The sequence below is a fragment of the Hoplias malabaricus genome, chromosome 8 (assembly GCF_029633855.1).
Source record: "Hoplias malabaricus isolate fHopMal1 chromosome 8, fHopMal1.hap1, whole genome shotgun sequence".
NCBI classification, from domain to species: Eukaryota; Metazoa; Chordata; class Actinopteri; order Characiformes; family Erythrinidae; genus Hoplias; species Hoplias malabaricus.
Genome location: NC_089807.1, coordinates 38,554,270 through 38,576,828, shown reverse-complemented (window position 1 = coordinate 38,576,828; position 22,559 = coordinate 38,554,270). Strand labels below are relative to the sequence as shown.

At 39.9% G+C, this 22,559-nt stretch overlaps 2 protein-coding genes across 2 annotated transcripts; both read left to right on the top strand.

Annotated features, from left to right (window-relative positions):
* Nucleotides 1–85: 85 nt before the first annotated feature.
* si:dkey-9i23.16 (uncharacterized protein LOC571915 homolog) lies at nt 86–7,819 on the top strand. Its single transcript, XM_066679670.1, has 6 exons — nt 86–112; nt 5,104–5,193; nt 5,435–5,545; nt 5,825–5,881; nt 6,107–6,268; nt 7,482–7,819. The coding sequence occupies exons 2-6, from the start codon at nt 5,104–5,106 to the stop codon at nt 7,590–7,592; spliced, it is 531 nt and encodes a 176-aa protein (XP_066535767.1). The 5' UTR covers nt 86–112; the 3' UTR covers nt 7,593–7,819.
* Nucleotides 7,820–9,626: 1,807 nt separating this feature from the next.
* On the top strand, nt 9,627–20,029 carry vps37c (VPS37C subunit of ESCRT-I). Its single transcript, XM_066679991.1, has 5 exons — nt 9,627–10,378; nt 11,359–11,467; nt 12,728–12,899; nt 17,234–17,316; nt 17,516–20,029. The coding sequence occupies exons 2-5, from the start codon at nt 11,375–11,377 to the stop codon at nt 18,161–18,163; spliced, it is 996 nt and encodes a 331-aa protein (XP_066536088.1). The 5' UTR covers nt 9,627–10,378; nt 11,359–11,374; the 3' UTR covers nt 18,164–20,029.
* The last annotated feature ends 2,530 nt before the right edge of the window (nt 20,030–22,559 follow it).

Here is a 22,559-nt window from a genome sequence, read left to right as displayed (position 1 = left end):
TGCGTACTTTCACTCAGTACTGGGTTGCCTCATAACACTTGTCCAGTCCAAAGACTTTCTGTCGCGGTGTTGTTGTGTTGTTACGGAGTCAGGAGGCTTTACTTCTGTGGAGGTAGGAGAGTGTTTTTAAATCTTAGGATCCCACCTGACGGTAATGTGATTAAATATTATATATATGTGCAGAAATTGATGAAACTTTACGACTTTGTATGTGGTGTGTAGTTCCTAAACTTGAACACATTTCACGTTCACTGGGATTTTGTGTTTTTCTGGTAAGAAGGGGGGGGGGGTTAAGGGTGGGGACGGGGGGGGGGTTTAGGGGGTGATGGGGGTGTACTGCATAACAACCGTGGAGTACATCCAACTGATGACAATAATACACTGGAGTTCACAACGGTTCCAGCCCTTATTTTGTCATACTTTTGCCCATGCCTTTGTTTGAGAGACACCAAACCCCCTGACGGTTAAGTGTACTCTTTCTGCATGCCTGATATTGTGAAGATAATATGGAGAGATGGTGGAGGGTGCTGTGACTCTCTCCAGTCTGCATTCCACACTGTAGTGTCCGTACAAAGAGGAGCAAGAACATGTGGTTTTCATCAAACACCTCTCTCTCTCTCTCTCTCTCTCTCTCTCTCTCTCTCTCTCTCTCTCTCTCTCTCTCTCTCTCTTCTGGGTCACTTCCAAATTCTACTCACTTCCACTCTGAGGGTCTGCAGTGGAGGGAAAAATGAACTCCAGTTGTTTATTGTAGCAGTGTGTAAGGGTCCCAGCATTGTTCCCCCTGAGTTACCACTGAGAAACAGTTCTTGAAAAGAAGTGAAGAGCTTTACAGAAGAAACGGTTTCATCTGTGCTTCGCAGCTTGTTTTCTGGGAAGGCTTTACACCAGATAAGTGAACATTGCAGTGAGGATTTGATTGCATTCAGCCACAAGAGCATTTGTGAAGTTAAGGTACTTGTGTTGGACGATTAGTTCTGGATTGGTTCTAATGTACCATTAGTTTTCTCTCTCTCTCTCTCTCTCTCTCTCTCTCTCTCTCTCTCTCTCTCTCTCACACACACACACACACACAAACACACACACAAAATGAAGGAAAAGGAATACAATACTCCAGCTCTTTTACAGTTGCTGCATCTAGTAGAGATTCTCAAACTTTTGCAACTGGCATATTTATGTTTTTGTTCACCAGAGTTACAAACAATAAAAAACATACTTTAAAGTGACAGAATTTAATTCGTGTACAGCTAAAGTTGACGGGTGTAAACACAGCTAAATTGTCCAGATTCCATAAGACACAGTCATAGACTTTCTCAAGAATTATTGTATTTAGATGTATGCAATTTAGCAGACACTCTTATAAACAGTGACTTACATGAAGTGTTTTGTAATCTCCTCGGAGGATGTGTCCAGAACAAACTGGATTAGAGTCTAAATACCAATGAACTACAAACCCATTTCCAGTCGGGACAAAAAGTTAGGACATTTTGTGAATATTAAGAAGTGTGGTGTGTTGTTTTTCTAGGAACATAAATTTAACCAATAAAAGCAATAAAAAAAAGTTCTCACTGACCAACCTGATTGTATTTTGTAAATATTAACCAATTTAGAATTGGATTTCTGCAACACACACCAAACCAAAGGTTTAATTAGAGTGAAAAGGTTTTAGAATGGTCAAGTCATATACATATATATATTTTACAATTATGACTTTTAGCAGCTCCAGGGACCTGGAGATTGTGGGTTTCGATTCCCGCTCCGGGTGACTGTCTGTGAGGAGTGTGGTGTGTTCTCCCTGTGTCTGCGTGGGTTTACTCCGGGTGACTGTCTGTGAGGAGTTGGTGTGTTCTCCCTGTGTCTGCATGGGTTTCCTCCCGGTGACTGTCTGTGAGGAGTGTGGTGTGTTCTCCCTGTGTCTGCGTGGGTTTCCTCCAGGTGACTGTCTGTGAGGAGTGTGGTGTGTTCTCCCTGTGTCTGCGTGGGTTTCCTCTGGGTGACTGTCTGTGAGGAGTGTGGTGTGTTCTCCCTGTGTCTGCGTGGGTTTCCTCCGGGTGACTGTCTGTGAGGAGTGTGGTGTGTTCTCCCTGTGTCTGCGTGGGTTTCCTCTGGGTGACTGTCTGTGAGGAGTGTGGTGTGTTCTCCCTGTGTCTGCGTGGGTTTCCTCCGGGTGACTGTCTGTGAGGAGTATGGTGTGTTCTCCCTGTGTCTGCGTGGGTTTCCTCCGTGTGACTGTCTGTGAGGAGTTGGTGTGTTCTCCCTGTGTCTGCGTGGGTTTCCTCCGGGTGACTGTCTGTGAGGAGTGTGGTGTGTTCTCCCTGTGTCTGCGTGGGTTTCCTCCAGGTGACTGTCTGTGAGGAGTGTGGTGTGTTCTCCCTGTGTCTGCGTGGGTTTCCTCTGGGTGACTGTCTGTGAGGAGTGTGGTGTGTTCTCCCTGTGTCTGCGTGGGTTTCCTCCGGGTGACTGTCTGTGAGGAGTATGGTGTGTTCTCCCTGTGTCTGCGTGGGTTTCCTCCGGGTGACTGTCTGTGAGGAGTGTGGTGTGTTCTCCCTGTGTCTGCGTGGGTTTCCTCCGGGTGCTCCGGTTTCCTCCCGCAGTCCAAAAACACAGGTTTGTAGGTGGATTGTGTGTTGCCCTGTGAAGGACTGGCGCCCCCTCCAGGGTGTATTCCCGCCTTGCGCCCAATGATTCCAGGTAGGCGCTGGACCCACCGTGACCCTGAACTGGACAAGCGCTTACAGATAATGGATGGATGGATGGATGGACTTTTAGCAGACCCTCTTATACAGAGCCACTGTAGAAGCCAGAGCCAGTAGAAACAGGATTAGGGTCCAAATATTATTGCAGACACTACTGGATACAGGAGTAAGCCAAAATTGTTGTCAAACATTCATGCAAATATTAAAATCATAAAAGGCGTATCCACCAAATGTTCCATTTTTTGAAAGCAAAGATGGGTCATGGCTCACCACGTTGTGCCAAACATTTGCAGAGAATTGTCAAAGAGTTCAAATAGAACATTTCACAGTGTGAGGCAAATAATTTAGGTCTTTCACCATCTGCAGTACATTACATCGTGCAAAGATTCAGAGAATCTGGATAAATCTCTGTATAAGTCTGTATAAAAATGACTCTTCATTGAATGTGATCTTTGATCCCTCAGTTGGCACTGCATGAGGAACTGTCACACACTTGTAGTAATTATGGTCACATGGGCTTGGGACTACTTCAGAAGATTGTTCCGTGACACAGCCTGTCTCTGCATTAAGAAATTCAACCTGAAATACTGCAGTTCTCTGGGGTCTCAGAGGGTTTGAAAGAAAGTGGTAACATGCCCCATGATCAGATGGTTCCACATTTCAGCTTGTTTTCAGAAAAAAATATGCATGGACAGTGCCAAAGACTGCTATCAGTGATAAGTGAAAAAGCATGCACCTGTCGAATATTAAAAGAAATGACCAATCACAGATTGTTGTCTTTATAAAAGTCCCAGGAGAAGGAAAAAAAACATCTTAACATTCAGTGTTCATTAACAGCAAAAAGATTTTATTCCAAGTAATTTTGGAGCATTCCTCATGAATTCATCATCAGTTTTCACACCATTTGAAGGACATCTGCTTTGTTTAAACGATGTCCTCAACTAAAAATGGAGATACAAGTTTTTAATTGGACAGTGAGGATATGTTTAAATAATACACAATTAAATAAAAGTCCTGTTCGCATTTGGAGACAATAAGACTAAAGGACAGTTTTATTGTTCAGACCAACTACACTGAGCTCAAAATTCAGTGGAAGACAGCATGAGTCTAATTGGGGGAAAAATGAAGAACTGGATTTTATTGGATATTATGGGGTTTTAGGCTGTAATTATACATTTGTTTTCAATTCAAATTGTTTACAGTTTCCTGTCTTAAAGGGATCAATACAGAACATATCCAGATGGTGGCGCCAGTGACCGAGAGAGCAGATTCATTCTACAGGGTTGGGGTTCATGTGTTCTAGAACAAAGGGTTATGTTTAAATGGTGGAACATGCATCATGCCTAACACTGGCTTTACCCTCTGTTTTGTTTTGTTTTAACCATTCCATTTTGATAAAAGCTCAAACAAGCTACAGGAAGCAATGAAACTGGACACTTTTATCTGTGTGTGTGTGTGTGTGTGTGTGTGTGTGTGTGTGTGTGTGTGTGTGTGCACCTGAACAGGTGAACATCATTTTCAGACAAGACTTTATTAATCTCCTTAAATGTAATTTCACTGTTGTTATTTATTTATTTATTTATGTGTGTGTTTGTTTGTTTGTTTGTTGTCTATTTTAAAGTATGCCATTGTTTATAAGAACCATTCATATAAAGAGGTAAAGGCAGGTCATATGACAAAATATTACTGGAAAACCTGTTGTTCAGATTTGTCACTGTTTTACCTGTTCACATTACACACTTCATTTTTAGTTTAAATAACAATCATTCAGTTACATAGTGAATTTACAGTCAGTGGAATTCTTTCTGATTTTCTAAACCATTCCAGGTCATACACAATCACCCACTCACTCACACTCCCAGAATTGTACGCACTATTATACAGCCAATCCGTCCACCAACATGCATTTTTAGATTGTGGGAGGAAACCCACACAGACCCAGGGAGAACACACCAAACTCCTGGCAGACAGTGCCCCAAAGCAGGGATTGAAACCATGAATTTTTAAAATGTCTAGTCTATATTTGGTTTTAAATAATTACTTTGAATTTTCACATGCTTCTCACAAAATAATCAAATTAATCATAAATGATCCTATACATTAATTATATTAGCAACGTAAATGTGCAGATCTAGAAATTCCAAATTCAAGTAATTTACTTTGTTTGTTTATTTTTTAATCTCTTATCAAAATATAACAATATTAATTTTATTACCACACAGTGCACCATCAGATAAGAAAAATAACACTGAAGATTATCAGAGACCTGATGCCATCTTTAATCAGAAATAACACTGCAAAACCTAAATATACACTGTTAAACTACAAATACAAAAAGGACATTTTATTCATTTTTAATGAATGTACAAGAAGTGCTCAGTGTGTCTCACGTTTATTCTCTTTGAAGATGACGCCTGCCACTCATTCAGAGTCTTCAGATATTAGCCCCCCAAGACTTCACCGGCCTTTCAGATTCTATGATCCTGAGGCTGTGGCGGTGAGTAAACGGTAACGTTTATTGCCTTCAGATACGCGTTTTTAATTGGACGACGACAATGTGCAAGCTCTGTCCTATTATTCAGTTAGAAAAACAGCATGTCATTATACCAATGCCTCATAATCCTATGCATTCAATAGTAGTTATTCATCCTAGTGACTGTTAAGGATTTGACAAGATGTTGCATTTGATTTGATATAACATTGTTATTAAAATATGTGACACTGCCACTCTTCTCTAGATTATTGGAATATTATTTGGGCTGTTGCAAGTGCTTCTTGGAATTCCAGCTTACTATTTGAGTGTCAACACACGTGTGCTGTATTTGTTCCCCATCTTTGCTGGAACAGTGGTAAGTTAATTTTTCAAATTAGATCAGTGGTGTTTATAATATGGACAGAGGTTGTAATTCCACGTCCAGAAAGTTCAAATGTTTCCCAGAATTTTGTGCAGAAATTTAAAATATTTCCAGACAATTTTGAGGGTGGTTTGAGATGGTGAGGGAAGCCAAGCTTTTGGCATGAAATCCCAGAGAGAATGTGTGCTTTTGCTAACCCTGCATAAGTATGTAATGTGTTCTAATCTTTACTTCCCTTGACATCTATATGTCTATATTTCTGTATGTTCCCAGCATGTGCTCGGAGGATCGTTTGGGATGCTTTGTGAAAGATCTCCCAGCAGGCAGTGGGTACGTTTTTATTATTATTTACCATTATGTATGTTTAAAACCACCATCAGGCCTTTTGTAATGCCCTTATTTTCTTACATGAAATTTTAAATAGCTGAAATAGCATCTTTTGAATGGCCTATTTTCATAAGGAAACATTGTCACTTATAAATAAAGCAAAGCACTCTTTGGACAACTGCAAATATAAAGTTGCATTATTCTGGATGTTGTTTCTTTTGCTTCCAGCTGAAAAACTGCTTGTACTGTACACTTGGTGGTCTGCTGGCAGGGCTGAGTGCAATTGGAGTTTACATCTATGCGCTCCAAACAAATCCATCTTATGAGCCCTGTGAGGCAGATAGCCATATGTTGATTTCATCATCCGAATGTGCACAATATGCATTTGCTGTGAGTTACTGTTCTTCTTCCATGCATGAAATCCATGCATAATTTTTTTTAGATATGAAGAGCCTCAATTAATTGGCATGCAACACGCCTCCATAAAGCAGGTGTTTCTGTGCTTTCCATCAAGGACACTTAGTATTCTATTAAAAATTTGTTTGGTCAAAATATGAACTTTATGGATTTTATAAGTGGAAATAAACACATCCAGTACAAATAATAAATTTCTGCTTATTTCCATGAACAATTACTGTTAATTTGCAAAATTGGCATATGCCAAAAATATGGCACATTTAGTGGTGTTTTAATGTTTTTTGTACAATAGGTTAAACTCCTTAAATGAAAAGATTTTGCATGCCACAGTTAGCAGAAATGTGTTTGTTAGGTATGCTTATGTTTATTCCCTTTAGAACAGTGGTGGGCAAACTACGGCCAGCGGGACATATACAGGGGCGGAGCCAGGGGTGGCCAATGCTGGCCAAGGCCACTATAAATTCATCTCCCCCCCCATCCGACCCCTTGGAATATTTACAAAATTGACCTAAAACTGCATTAATTTCACCTTTTTCATGCAATAGCCTGCATTCACACACATCTCCAGGGACCTGAGGTTTTGGGTTCGATTCCCGCTCCGGGTGACTGTCTGTGAGGAGTTGGTGTGTTCTCCCCGTGTCAGCATGAGTTTCCTCCGGGTGCTCCGGTTTCCTCCCACAGTCCAAAAACACACATTAGTAGGTGGATTGGCGACTCAAAAGTGTCCGTAGGTGTAGGTGTGTGTGTGTGTGTGTGTCTGTGTTGCCCTGAGAAGGACTGGCGCCCCCTCCAGGGTGTAATCCCGCCTTGCACCCAATGATTCCAGGTAGGTTCTGGACCCACCGCAACCCTGAATTGGATAAGCGCTTACAGATAATGAATGAATGAATGAATGAATGAAGATAAATATAAAATATATATTAAGGTAGGTATAATCTTTATATAAACATGTAATATATGTATATTAGTTCCCATGCCCCATAACACCCACCTCAGCCCACCTGCCAGTTTTTAAATCCCAGTGTGGGCCTTGAGCTGAAATGTTTGCCCATCCCTGCTTTTAGAACATATTAGGAAATCAATTAAAAATATTTAATTTGACCAGGTGTATTCAAATTGTGCCATCTTCTGTAGCACTATAATGTTTAACATGATTATAATCGATTTCATTTTTTTTTCTCTACAGGAATTCTTCAAGCATTATATAGCACTGCTTTCAGTGTATGGCACCGTGGCTCTCATGCTTCAAGGCTTCCTTTCATTTTCAGCTTTGAAAGGTCTGAAAAAAACAAACTGAATAAGCATGTCTTTATTATATATCAAACATATAATCAATTATGCACAAGTAAATAATTGCCTATATATATTTTTGTATTTTAGAATGTACATAAGAATGTAAGTTTGTATCAGTTCAAACAAATGTACTATTTTGTGATTTAAGAAATGTACCATTTCATTTCCTGCATATCTGGACAAATACACATACTGTGTACATGAACCTGAAAACAAATAAGCTAGGGAAAAAAATTACAGAAGACTACCTTTCTTTTCTGCCCTGTGTTAACAAGTGAATTAAGAACACTATTAAAACATTAACATAATAAAAGTGCTAAGTATGTACAGTACCATTCAAAAAAACTGTTGCATTATTAGTTGTTCTTTTTTGTTTGTTTGTTTGTTTGCTGCATTTTTTAAATTTGACCCAATATTATCCCAGTTCAGTTGTTGCAAGTTCCACCTGTTGAGTAGTGCTCCATAAATCCCACACAATGCCACCAACCAGGGAAATTTGTTTTGGTTTTATTTACTAATAAACACGACTTTTGATAAATAAGACTTTTGATAAACAAGGTATTTTACCGCCAAACAAAGTGTGGTACCAAGGGTTCATATTCGTGCCTTTTATTAGGCAACCTGATTATACTCAAGATTTTAAAATTGTGTTGAATTCATACACAAGAGAAGAAAATGTAACGTACCTTTAGGGAACCCAACTGAACTTTTCCACCACTGCTGTACCTTTAAATGTACAGTTACACTGTTTGTACTTTTACGAACAAAAATGTACCTCTGCCATACCTTTTTTCTGAGAGTGTATGTGTAAGTGTCTGGTGTCCTGTGATGGATGGTCATTCGAGATATTTTGAAGTATAATCCCCCATTGTATTTTATTGCTCTAACATATAACATCTGTATAGGTTTATACAAATAATATTTGTCATGATTATTCATTTTCATTCATTCATTATCTGTAACCGCTTAATCAGGTAGGAGTAGTGGTTGTCATGGTTATTTTCATCATTTAATCCCTTAAAACTTATGTTGTGTACACATTCACATTATATACACTTATTTGGCATGCAGAAAATTTGTAACAGTCATGCTAAACTTAAAATTGTTTAATGCTTTTTTATTTATTTATATATGATAAATGGGCAAGGAATAAGGCTTAATGCAGTGCAGCCAAACTGAATAAGGCTCATTTACATATATCAGTGTTAAGTGCAGTAAGAAAAACAGCCTGGAAAATGGTCATGGAATGGTCAAAAACAATTATGGCTATTTTTAAGATTATATAGTAGGGTGACCAGACGTCTTTTACCCGGACATGTCCTCTTTTTAGACTTAAAAAATTTCCGGCCGGAATTTCACAAACGTCCGGGATTTTGTTTTTCTAGAGCTTACATAGAATTTCGAGAAGTTTCGTTCACAAACTAGTCCCGCCCTCCCCTACTCCGATTGGTTCGCTTGAGTGAGAAGGGGAAGTGGTGAAGTAGCCTAAAATCTTCTGATTGGACGGTCTGACTGTAGAGCTAACGTTATTGGTCGATAACCTTCTCTGTATATATTTAATTGGTCAGTCTGCACGTCAGTAGTCCTTGTTTACGTCAGGCAAAGCTCATGTAACTACCCTCATCTCGAGCAGCTATGCCGAAACGTAAATGTAAGTTCTCGGATGAATTAAAAAAGAAATTCCCATGTTTTGTGCAGCAAATAAAGGTGTAAAGTCACCCTATTATATAGCAACACAGATAACTCCCTTCAGTACACTGGATAAAATACATACGAATTAATGAAAGAACAGTCATTATACCAACAGTTAACCGCCTGGATGTATCAAAGATTCTGTATTAAAATAAATAAAATTAAAAAAAATGTCTGCTTCCTTGTGGGAGACCTACTCTATGGAGCTTAAGCCAGCTCATTCATGATTACAACTAAGCAATACGGTTCTTCGTGTCATGTGAGTTGCACATTATATATAAATAAACAGAAAATAAATGAATCAATGTTATTGTTATTGGTTGGGGATTTTACGTGGTTAAAATTATGTATTACTCATTTAAAGGAGTCCTCCCCGCTGGTCTGATGTGAATGGAACATTCCTGTCACTTTCAGCCCCGGAGTGTACCATATCAATTAGCAGATACTTATAATTTTATATCTATGTTTTGTGTCTTTATCTATGTGTTCTATAAAGCAGACATTTAAGTAGTCTAGATTTTTAGTAAAGCATGTTTGTTGATTAACAACATGACCTGTTATTTTCTTTTAACTTCCAAGCAGCTTCTCCAAGGTTTGCTCCAATTCTCCCTGAGAGGGACGAGAGTGGAATTAACCCGAATATGGCGGCGGTATCTGTCAGCAAGAAGTGAAACTTTGGCTCAAGAGAGTGATTATATTTGTTAAACACCCTTCAATTTTGTGCGTAGTCGTCTCTCTGGTAGTGCTGTATCCGTATCTCAATCGCCATTTCGTCTTCTATATGAGGAGCTCTTTCTTGGACGGGTTTTTATTTCTCAATGTTTTCGCTGGTAGCGCACTGTAGAAATAAACAGAAGCTCTGGTCTAAGTTAGCGTAACCTTACGGCGGCCAAGTGCCTTTTAAAACCTGTTTAAGCGACAGAACCTTTTGAATTTACCACTCGTTTCAACTCGGAGACTTTTAAAGGATTTAAGGACGTGTCCTGCTTTTTCCCCCCAACCAGCTTCAGCGCTCGTTTATTGCCCGTCGCGGGTCTCCGGTTTTTAAGTTGGATGTTTTTCGATGTGTTCCTGAGGCGTTTGATTTGCTAGCACCACGTAAGTATTTATTTTTATGGTTACAACTTAAATTGTGTCGAAGCCGATGTCACATTTATTCGCCAGCATTTGACTCGAATTTTCCGTTCCACCTTAAATGTTGCTGAAGTTAACGCTACGCACTGGCGCTTCTGTTAAGGTGGAACGGAATATTCGAGTCAAAAGCTGGCGAATAAAGACTACTTCACTTTCGTGAGACCGCTTAAAAGTGACATCCTCTCGACATCTCTCGTTCAGAGACATTTATTTTTTTCGTACACCTGCAATTAATATATATTAGCTAACTCATAGACACATGTAAGTACTTGTAAACATTAGCCTAGTCACATACCCGGCTAAAGGTAAAAATACAACAATTTCAACTAATAACAGTAACAAAGACCAGTTATTTATAATGCTTAGCCGCAACATACTATAGCGTGGGAATCAGTTACTGATGACTAGTAAGATATTAGTCTATGATTTAGTATGACAGGCATAAGTTAGTCGTCATATATGGTTGCTAGTTAAGATATTAACATGAAAGGTGATTATGTTCCCACACCTTATTAAGTTGTGACCACAAATCAGGCTTTTTACCACACTTTAATAATTCATGGACCCAAATAATTCCTGTTAATATTGAAAATCACAGGCAGAGTTGTGTATATTTAAAAATAAACTTTCCAAGTTTCTTTTTCAAGCATACGTAGCTAACTTGATAAGAGACTGATTGTATCTTGGTTTTGAAGAAAGAAACACTGATTTTTTTTTTTAACAAGGACACTGCTGCGAAGCACCAGTTTGAGTAATAATGATACCGCCATGATCAGAATATTAACCCTAACCTGCTAAACGGGAGTGAGTGAGTTACAAGCAAGGTTTGTGAAGTCCTTCGCGGTTAGAAATGGTTTAACACAGTCTACACAGTGGGACACTGCTAATGGAATGTGACTAAAAGCAAATCCTAAAATCTCTGGACGTTTTTTTTTGTATGACAGCTGTCCTGGCAAATCAATGGAGAAGCTTCAGGATCTCAGCCAATCCGAGTTACAGGATTTGCTGGATAACTCGGAGCGGGTGGAGTCGATGGCACTGGAGTCTGATGAGGTTAGATTTCTCAGTTTTGAGATTCACTTAATTGCCTAATTTGTCAGTGTTTGATCGTATGCATTGCTTCCTGTCTATTCTAAGTTTCTAGGTTGTTGGTGTTAGACAGTAAATGTAGTAGTGTTAACATACTCTATTAAAGTCTGTAATTTAAAGGGAAGAAAATGTGTCTTTTTTTAAAAGCTTGTAATGACACTTGTAATTGCAACAGCCTTTCTGTTGCAAAAGGAACAGAAATGTGTAAATGCCACTGTATTCTTCTCAGTTAAATGCTGGTGAAGTAGTAGTGTCTATGTAGGCTGTTATGAGCATGAGTGTGTACATTACAGTAATTTCTAAATGTCATTTACTGGAATGACAGATTTGCAGAATGCTTCCATGTCAGGTTGGAGGCATAGCTCTAGATACATTCCTCAGAGTAATTTTTTTTTTTGGGTGTAACTAACTATGATACAGTCTGTCAGATTTGCATGGGCATTTGATTGGCTTGTTGAGTTAATTAAGCTGAGTTTGATAATGACTAGGATGGTTGCTTACAGGTAACAGATGGTTTTAGTGGTGTACTTAAGTTCATAATCTTACAGATGTTTCAGAATCAACTTCTAGCTTCACACTGGAACCAAAATGAACTAAAACAAACACAGAAAATAGTCCAAAACCACAGTCCAAAAACACACGTCGGTAGGTGGATTGGCGACTCAAAAGTAGGGGTGTGTGAATGAATGTGTGAATGTGTGTGTTGCCCTGTGAAGGACTGGCGCCCCCTCCAGGGTGTATTCCCACCTTGCGCACAATGATTCAAGGTAGGCTCTGGACCCACTGCGACCCTGAACTGGATAAGCGCTTACAGATAATGAGTGAATGAAATCCTATTTAATTGTCAGTTGATTTAAGGCATCAGTGTCTTAAAATCCATTTGTAGTTTATATAGAAAATGTGATTATTTATTCATCAACAGCACCAGAAAACTACAGATTTCTTGTCTTGAGTTGAATGAGGGGTTCTTTGGACCCTTCTGTGCCAAATGTGACATTATGTCTTGACAGAATCGGTGTCTTGATCTGATTTTCAGTGATTCAGATAAAGAAAAGTGTACATTTCTGCTTCAGGAATAGTGTTTGACTGTGTGCTTTTCAAGTTTGCAATTAAATGCAGACTTCTTGGAGGTTTTACTGAGGGCCTGTTTGTACTAAGCTGTGTTATGGTTTGTTAACTATTGTTTCTTAATTCTGTCCCTTTTGACTTTGTCTCTCTGTATAGATCCAGAATATTCAGCTGGAAAGGGAAATGGCCCTGGCTTCTAACCGCAGTCTGGCCGAGCAGAATCTCGACATGAAACCCCGGCTAGAACAAGAGAGGCAGTGCCTGGTGGAGAAATATGCTCAACTGGAGGAAATGAGGGAGAGGTACAAACAACATTGCGCCATCAGAGGTAAAGAGCAGGGAAACTAATATGGAAAAAGTGGAGTGATGGAAAATGATGGTAAATGTTGGAAAAAAGGAAAGGAGGAATTGAAGCAATGAGTGACTCAAAAGATTCACTTATTTAAACAGAAAAACTCCAAACAAAACCTTGCCAAGTAAAGAAACAATATACAAATATTTTTAATATTTTTGTCAACATTTAAAAAAATTTTTGTGTGTACTTTTCTTATGTTATGGGGGCTCTTTTGCTCTTGTACTACGATAACATTTTTTCTTCGATCTAACTGATATGTGAAGTGTGTATAAACTTAACTCAGATTTCATGTGATAGGAAACGGGTCACAGCGTCCTCAGGGGCCACAGGTACAACAGGTTTAGTTATATTTAATATTCAAAATGACAAGTGAACATGCACTTGTCTTTTGCGTTTTAACTGTAAGGGAGATAGTAATCATATTGACATTTGGTTTTTATCACCACCACTGTAAATAATCCTGAACAGACCATTTTACATAAAACCACCCTGGAGGACTTTGTTTACATATGATTTAATTTTGCAGATATTTGAAACAATCAGTGACCAGTGCTCCCTTTTAAGGCCAATAATATTTTTTGCAATAGCAATAAAAAGTAAATGTTCCAACACGTCTGAATGCAAATGTTGAACTGCAATATGCATTACATGTGGCTAAATGAATGAAAAGTGGCATTGTCTGCTGAAACACAAATGTATTATAAAACGTTAAGTAGCGAGTTTTAATACAGTCATGTGATAAGTGAGTTTAACCAATTTTCCTCCCTTTAGAATTTACAATAGTCATTATCCTCATTCATTCATTCATTGTCTGTAAGCGCTTATCCAGTTCAGGGTCGTGGTGGGTCCAGAGCCCACCTGGAATCATTGGGCGCAAGGCAGGGCGCCAGTCCTTCACAGGGCAACACACACACACACACACACACCTCTACGGACACTTTTGAGTCGCCAATCCACCTACCAACGTGTGTTTTTGGACTGTGGGAAGAAACCGGAGCACCCGGAGGAAACACAGTGAGAACAAACCACACTCCTCACAGACAGTCACCTAGAGGAAACCCACGCAGACACAGGGAGAACACACCACACTCCTTCACAGACAGTCACCCGGAGGAAACCCATGCAGACACGGGGAGAATACACCACACTCCTCACAGACAGTCACCCGGAGGAAACCCACACAGACATGGGGAGAACACACCACACTCCTTCACAGACAGTCACCCGGAGGAAACCCATGCAGACACGGGGAGAATACACCACACTCCTCACAGACAGTGACCTGGAGGAAACCCACACAGACATGGGGAGAACACACCACACTCCTCACAGACAGTGACCTGGAGGAAACCCACACAGACATGGGGAGAACACACCACACTCCTCACAGACAGTGACCTGGAGGAAACTCACACAGACACGGGGAGAACACACCACACTCCTCACAGACAGTCACCTGGAGGAAACCCACACAGACATGGGGAGAACACACCACACTCCTTCACAGACAGTCACCCGGAGGAAACCCACACAGACATGGGGAGAACACACCACACTCCTTCACAGACAGTCACCCGGAGGAAACCCACACAGACATGGGGAGAACACACCACACTCCTCACAGACAGTCACCCGGAGGAAACTCACACAGACACGGGGAGAACACACCACACTCCTCACAGACAGTGACCTGGAGGAAACTCACACAGACACGGGGAGAACACACCACACTCCTCACAGACAGTCACCTGGAGGAAACCCACACAGACACGGGGAGAACACACCACACTCCCCACAGACAGTCACCCGGAGGAAACCCACATGGACACAGGTAGAACGTATCACACTCCTCACAGACAGACACCCGGAGCGGGAACCGAACCCACAACCTCCAGATCCCTGGAGCTGTGTGACTGTGACACTACCTGCTGCGCCACCGTACCGTGCCGCCCACAGTAGTCATTAATTTGAAATAATTTGCATCTTTTACTTAGAGACATAGCAGCACAAAACCATAAAAGATTGTTGCTTGTAAAGAATGGAAAGTGTATCAACTGAAAAAATAGGGTATTGTGTGGTCAAGCAAGAGAAGCTGGAAACGATACTTTTTGTCACCAATCTTTTATTACAGCACTTTCAAAGGGAGTTATTGTTACAGTGGCTTTAACCATTCTGTCATAGATATGAGTACACTCATACAATTATCTTTCATTCTAAAACTGGGTGGTGCTGACCTATGAGGGTTGACATGTTACCTCAAAAAGGCTTGTTTGTAATACTGAGACTTTGAGTGTAATTTAAGAAAAACCCTCCCAGTTTAACCCGTGATGTAGTTCCTGTGTTTTGTTTGTACATTCCTGCTGTGAGCAAACCAAAGGGAGTGATGATCAAGTGATCCAAACTAATTTTTGCGAACCCTTTTGCAGTTTATGTATGTTCAGTCACACACTCGCCCCTATATACACTTTTGAGTAGCCATCCACCTACCAAGGTGTGGTTTTTGGACTGTGGGAGGAAACCAGAGCATGATGCTAATAGTCTTTTCTGATTGTTTTTCCACAACTCTAAAAATAGGTTTCCTTTTCCATCAGCCCTCAGGGGTTTTCCTGTATTTTTGTTTGTAATTTGTCTAGATAAATCCAGTTAGTATGACGTAGTGCCATGGAAATGGACTCTGTTGTCAAATTATTGGGAATTTGTTGTTCATCATTCTATCCTGTGCGTGCTCCTGCCTCATCCACACAGGCGCTCTGTCTGCTCTGTGAGTTTTGTTAGTTAGGCTTTTCTGATCCTTGACACTACGTCATTATATATCACATGACAGTGTGAGCTCTTGTTCTCTTTTGCTACTCCCTTTTCCTCATTCTTCTGCTGATTTATTTTTATCGTGCCATTCGTTAGTTATAGAAGACAAACCTGTTTTGTTCTGTTGAGAGCAATGCAGTACAAAACAATGTGTTACAGTAATTAAAATATTTTCTCCAGTAGCAATATAATGGTTAGCGTTTCATGAATAATTGTGGTATTTATATGACTTGAAATTAAATTATTTATTAAATAATCCTCTCGGTCATTTCCTGTAACCAAAGACTACTCAGAATCAATGGGCACAAGGCAGGAACACACCCTGGACAAGGTGCCAGTTCATTACAGTGCAATACTATTGCCCTGTACTGTAATACCACAAAATGGATATGAATAGTAATGATTATACTGTTATATCATATTAATTAAGTTGTAATCATTAACACTTGTATTATTTAAAAAATATGAATACAATATAAATACTTTAAAAAAAAGTATTTAGTGTCTTCTTTCTAGATTTTCAAATGGCACTAGCCTTGAAAAAATGTAATCAGATCAAAAGCTTAAAGATTAATGGCATTAAATTGTGTACCATGACATACAAACTTGTTTCTTTCTTTTTATATATGGACAATGAAATTGAAATATAATAAAATAATTTATTAGTATGGTGTAGGGCCTCCTTTTGCGGCCAATACAGCGTCAGTTCGTCTTGGGAATGACATATACAAGTCCTGCACAGTGGTCAGAGGGATTTGAAGCCATTCTTCTTGCAGGATAGTGGCCAGGTCTCTACGTGATGCTGGTGGAGGAAAACGTTTCCTGACTCGCTCCTCCAAAACACCCCAAAGTGGCTCAATAATATTTAGATCTGGTGACTGTGCAGGCCATGGGAGATGTTCAACTTCACTTTCATGTTCATCAAACCAATCTTTCGCCAGTCTTGCTGTGTGTGTTGGTGCATTGTCGTCCTGATACACGGCACCGCCTTCAGAACACAGTGTTTGAACCATTGGATGCACATGGTCTTACTGGTGCAATGTGCAGTTAATGAAGATTGGCCACCAGGCTGCTCCAGTTTAGCCATGAAACCTCCCACACTACAATGACAGGTGTTTCAGTTTCATTGTCCAACCCCTGTACTTGTGCTTATGTCATTGTATGTTTTTGTCTGTGTTACTGTTAGGGTACTGCAGTGCCAGTATTTGCAGCATTATTCATTTTATACTCAACAAAACTTTTATTTTGTTGCCTTTGTTTTTGTTTCTTCAGTTGTCCCTGACACTTTGGTTAATTAAGGGCTGAAAAATTACCTGTTGGAATGAGCAATGCCTGTCTGCTTTACTTGGCAGATTATAACAGTGTAGTTACATAATTGTGATGTATGTAGTTAGGTCATAATAAGTTTTCACTTTTCTTTTACACACCTTCTTGTGTTCTCTGTCACTCACTGATTTTATTTTTCTTTCTTCAACATTGTCCCTCCTCCTTTCCTTTTCCAGATGGCATTATGGGACAGGTGTCACCTGAGGGGTTATTTTCTCGTCTGCAGGTAGAGGGCGCCAGTACAGAGGAAGAGTCAGAGGTAAGGGTCTCTTTAAGCATACGAGTCTGTACTTCTGGTAGTATGTAACTTGTGTTCTGCATTGATTGCAAACACATTACATTGGTCCTGTGTATATTTAACCAGGGTTCATATTCTTGATCACAAAGTCTTTAGTTTCCTTGAGTCAAGTGTAATTTAATGCTTCTCTCTCGTCCCCCCTCCCCCCCTCCCCCCTCAGGCTTTAGCTGATGAGTTTCTGGAAGGTTCCTTGTCACTTGACTCCTTCCTTGAGCGCTTCCACTCTCTTCGCTCTCTCGCCCACAAAAGACGGGTGTGCATTGAGAAGCTGCAGGAGATCCTCCGCCAGAAAAGCCAGGGAGCTGGAGACTCTGCCATGACATCACAGTCGTGCTCCAATCCAGACGCTGGATCACTATCACCGTGGCAACAGCAGCAACCCCAGCAACAGCCGCAACAGAAACCCAGTGTGTCCACCAACCCCCCCAACTCTGCCCTGCCTTACTCCCCATACCCTGTTGCTCCTCCTAGTCATCCCACTTCTGCATCAGCAGCTGGCCCCTCCAACCCCTCTACTGCGTTTCAGCCGTACCCCAACCAGGGCACTGCCTTTACTCCATCCACAGGCTACCCTGCACCTCGGCCTGCCTTTGGCCCTTCTGCATGCCCATACCCCAGTCAGCCTACTTTCCCTGCTGCTCAGGGTCCACCTTTTGGGCAGTTTGGTCCTGCTAATGCTCCATACCCAAATCCATATCCTTATGGGGGTTATAGTTACCCCATGGGTCCCCATGTGGCCCCTTCCCAATCACCTACAAATAGGCCGCTTTACAGGCCAGGGTTTGGGGTACCACAGCCATACTCCTGAACCCTAGCGCTCTATTTATCTCTCTTTTTCTCTATCTCCCTCTCTCTCTCTCTCTCTCTCTCTCTCTCTCTCTCTCTCTCTCTCACTCAAATCCACCCTCCACTTCTCCTCCTCCCGATATCAAGATTTGTGGTTTGCGTACCCCCTACACATCCTCTTCCTTTTCAAGGCTTACACTGAACGATTGCCCTTGAGTTACCATATCCCTTTCCTCCACCCTGACACGAAAGACTGGCTCCAAAACCTGTCTGAAACCCAAACGGACGTCACGCTCGAATATGGACTCCGGATCAGTTCAGTTCCTGGCTACTCCTGCATGTTTTCTGAGATCACAAGTCATTGATAGAGTGTTGGTTGTATTTGACGTTCTCGTTTGATTTCATTCAAAAGAATCCTGTTACAGTTTGGCCTCATTTGGCTATGGTTCATAATCCACGTCTTTTGATTTAACTACAAATGAAATATTTGTCACACTACGTGCTCTTATGTCTTCGTAGCCACATATCAGTGACATCATTTGAGTTTGGAGCGTTATGCTTCTACTGTTTAATGAATGCACAGACTACTTCATGAATTGTCTATGTTTGTTACCACATCTTTGTTTGGGTGAACCCCTGACCCAGAACCATGCTGTTCGTAACTTGTCAAAGATTGCGATCACTTCAGTTGTGAATGCAAGGGTTCGACCTCTTTTCTTTGTCTGAACTGATTCCTCATACCTCCCCTCCCCCTTTCTCTTTCATAATCTTTTATCCTGCTTCTTACTCTTTCCTTCCTTTAATCTATTTTTTTTCTTTTTCTTTTTTTACACATTCTTGCACCATGTATAGCTTAATGATGACAATTGCTAGAAGAAACACGTTATTTCCAAGTTCTCTAGTGGAGACTATGTGATTTGTATAAAAAGATGATAATAATAATGAAAAACAAGAAACAAGGGATATTAATATAAACATATCTTTATCAGCTATAGCACAGTATGTGGCGAGGCGTTCGAGGCAAGCGAAACAAAACACAGCACAGTGCATATGCAAGGGAGTTTGGGCTGCAGAACACCCAAAGAGTGCCCATACAGCATTCATTACCCATCTGGACTCGGAAAGTGTTGTGAAGTTAAACTGAAGCAGACTGTTAAACATGAACAACGGTCGTGAGTAACATTTCTTGCAGCTTTGCAAGCAAAGTTTGCATGTTGCAGTGGTTTTTGGGGGTCATTTTGTGAGGATATTTGACTGGTAGATAATTGTGGAGATGAAAGCTTAGAGGGTAGATGAAATCTTTATGCATACTCTGTGAAGGTGTTATGCACACTCCTGAAACAGCCCCACCTTTGGAGTGTTTACCTGCTACTTGTTGACTCATAGGATGACCATTTTGAATCACATTTGCACTCCACAATCACAGCTCCTGTCCCTTCGGCAGAAGGGCCTGGTGGCGGAGCCTGAGAACAGTCAGCTTTAGATCAGATGCTCGGGGTCAGTTTTCGTTTCTCTCTATTATTTTATCCGCCATTATTATTATCATTATTATTATTATTTTTAAACTTAAAAGCAATCCAAAAACCAGAGGCATTCCCAATCAAGCCTCAGGTGGCTTTAATGAATTAACGAACTCAGTAATTAAGACTCAGGTTTTGAGCAAAAACCCCGTCGTCTATGGCCCGTCCTCAGGACCTGAAACGAGGGAGAAAGCTGACATGATATAAAGGAGGGGAAATGGGATGATATTTTAGTCGCACACTGTGATGTGCAGCATTAGAGGAAAGACATTCTGTTGGGTTGGTGGTGATGACTGTAGCCTGTTAAAAGTGTATTATTTTTATTATTATTATTGCTTTTTTTTTTTTTTTGGTGTGGATATTAAACACTGAATTGATCTATGAAAACTGTGTGGACTGTTACGTAATGGCTGTGAACCATTTTTTTTTTTTTTTTTAAGTAAACACATTTGCATTTGGTTTAGGTACCATTACGAGTGCTAGAGTTTTGTTCTATGAATTTAACTAGATGGCGAAACAGGTAGTTTTGACTCACTTTCCGAGTGTTCAAATACAGTAAAACTTGAATCACAAGCGAGATTTGAGAGGGAGTTGTGGGGATTTTTGTTTGAGAAACCAGCCTTTATGGGGCTTTCAAAACAGCTACGGCATGGTAAACCAACCCGGCGGCACTTGACAAAGACTGAGAGAGTGTGAAGGAGGGAGAGAGGTGGCAGGGAAAACAGTATAAACACAAAGAACAAATGAGCAATAGTGAGATGAAAGTAGAGACAGGAGCGAACAGGTATTGGTGCCTTACAAAAAAAAAAGTCACAGATGAGATGCATCATCATTCAGTGGGAACTGTTTTTTCTGGCATTTTATGCTAAAGTACCACGTGGCTAAAGCAAATATTTTTATATAAACCATATATTTAAAAAATTATCTTGAGATTTGGTTAAAAAGCTTGTTAAAATGTTTAAAACTTTTTATCTCATCAGTAAACGTGTTATCACCAATGAAAACACCACATGTTAAATGTGGACTGGTTATAACGCAGCAATTGGATGCGATTTTCTTCCTGAAACCCTCAGCCAGGACAAGTATTTTTTTTAATTCACAAACAAAGCTCATCTACAGATCAAAGGGCAGGGTTTGGTGATATTCTAGATGAAATGAATTAAATATCTTCAACAGAGAACAAACGTATGCATACTTGAATTCACAGTTACTGTTCATTAGTTTAATGTACTGTATTCAGAAAAGTGTCCTTTTACAAATGTTATTTTACTTTTTTAGAAAAATGTCTTATCGTAAAGATTAATAAAGCTCTGCCAATTAAATTTAGCCTAAATTATGAACAACGGCTTAGCAAGTTAAAAACGGGGACGTTTAGCTTGTCTATAACAACCGTTATAGACTGCTGTGTACAAAACAACCACAAATAAACAACAATCTGATAATCATTTAGCACTAAAATTTAAAGCCAGATCGCCTTTGTGTTCTTCACCAGCCCTTTACTGTAATTCACTGAAAATAATAGCAATTTAAATTTGGGGTGAAAGATTGGTTAGAAAAATCTAATCAAACAGAACCTTCTCCAATTTTGTTCAGACTTAATTCACACGCCTAAGACAAGACGTCCAATTCAGTGCAGTCAAGGTTAAGATCCAAAAAATTTAGCCATAAAGTGCTTTCATTTCAAATTCCATGTACTTTTCTAATGGTCATTTAAAAATGAACTGAACCACTGCAGAAATCTAGGGATGATCTAGTAGTAGTCTTTATTCAGCCATAAACCTTTTTAAAGAAACTTTATAATAACATTACACACAGATAAAATTACATTTATTTGCCTCCTGTTAATTTTATGCTCCATTATGTTAAATTCTGTATAAACAGATGTGTTATGTTTATCTGTTGTTTGAGTTTTCATTATATGAAATCTAAATAATGTATCTGCTCCTCAACTTACAAATGAAATTTTAAATTCTAACTCCAGCAGTTTATAATTGTATGGAATTTCTTGGCATTAAGTTCTCATCTCTGAAGAATATGTTAATTTAGAGAGAGAATGTATTGTATAAAAACAAATATTTTGTAGTCAGAGCACAATTACCATATCCTAGTCAAAGTGGAGAGAGAGAGAATTTCTAACTAAACCATGTCTTTACAGTAGTAGTTGTTCATGGTCTCATCTATATATAGATTTGACACACCTACCTTGTGGGTCCACCTTGTAGCTGTAAGATCAGAGACAGTAGCTCATCTGTTGCTGCTAAGTTCGTGTTGGTTGTTCTGTAGTCCTTCATCAGTGGTCATGAGTTGCTGCCCAGCAGCACTGCTTTGTCTGATCCACTCATACCAGCGCAACACACACCAACACATTGTCACCACATCAGTATCGCTGCAACGCAGAGAATGATCCACCACACCTAATCATACCTGCTTTGTGGTGGTCCGGTGGGCGTCCTGAGCCCTGAAGAACAGGGTGAAAGAGGTAAACAGTGTATGTAGAACAACAGATGGAGTACAGTGTGTAAAACTGCAAAGTGCTCCTGTTGGTCAGTGAAGCAGAGAGAATGTAGTGTGTTCATAATCTTCTGGTTGGTCGGTGAATATATTTAGTAGGGTCCAGATAGGCTAATAATACTTTACGATATATCAGTACATTTCTCTCTGTACAATGAAATGTTTAATGTTAAATGTATAAACTATTTTAAATAATTTGAGACTTTTTTTTAATGACACTAGAGTGCACTAGAATTACACAAGCTTCAGTCGTAGCCGTGGCTTCAGTGGAAGAGAAGTGTTAGTCAAAACCCATCTGGCCGTAAGATGTTAATTACATTCTATTGAACATAAATACAGTATGAAATTACAAGATTTTTATTTATAAACAAAAACAAAATCCAAAAA

What these genes read in the sequence shown, in the direction of transcription:
- si:dkey-9i23.16 (XM_066679670.1), top strand. Translation starts at nt 5,104, where the DNA reads ATGACGCCTGCCACTCATTCAGAGTCTTCAGATATTAGCCCCCCAAGA. An exon ending in GATCTCCCAGCAGGCAGTGG is followed by an intron (nt 5,882 to 6,106) that starts GTACGTTTTTAT and finishes TTTTGCTTCCAG; the next exon opens with CTGAAAAACTGCTTGTACTG. An exon ending in GTGCACAATATGCATTTGCT is followed by an intron (nt 6,269 to 7,481) that starts GTGAGTTACTGT and finishes TTTTCTCTACAG; the next exon opens with GAATTCTTCAAGCATTATAT.
- vps37c (XM_066679991.1), top strand. Translation starts at nt 11,375, where the DNA reads ATGGAGAAGCTTCAGGATCTCAGCCAATCCGAGTTACAGGATTTGCTG. An exon ending in TGGCACTGGAGTCTGATGAG is followed by an intron (nt 11,468 to 12,727) that starts GTTAGATTTCTC and finishes CTCTCTGTATAG; the next exon opens with ATCCAGAATATTCAGCTGGA. An exon ending in ACAACATTGCGCCATCAGAG is followed by an intron (nt 12,900 to 17,233) that starts GTAAAGAGCAGG and finishes TTCCTTTTCCAG; the next exon opens with ATGGCATTATGGGACAGGTG.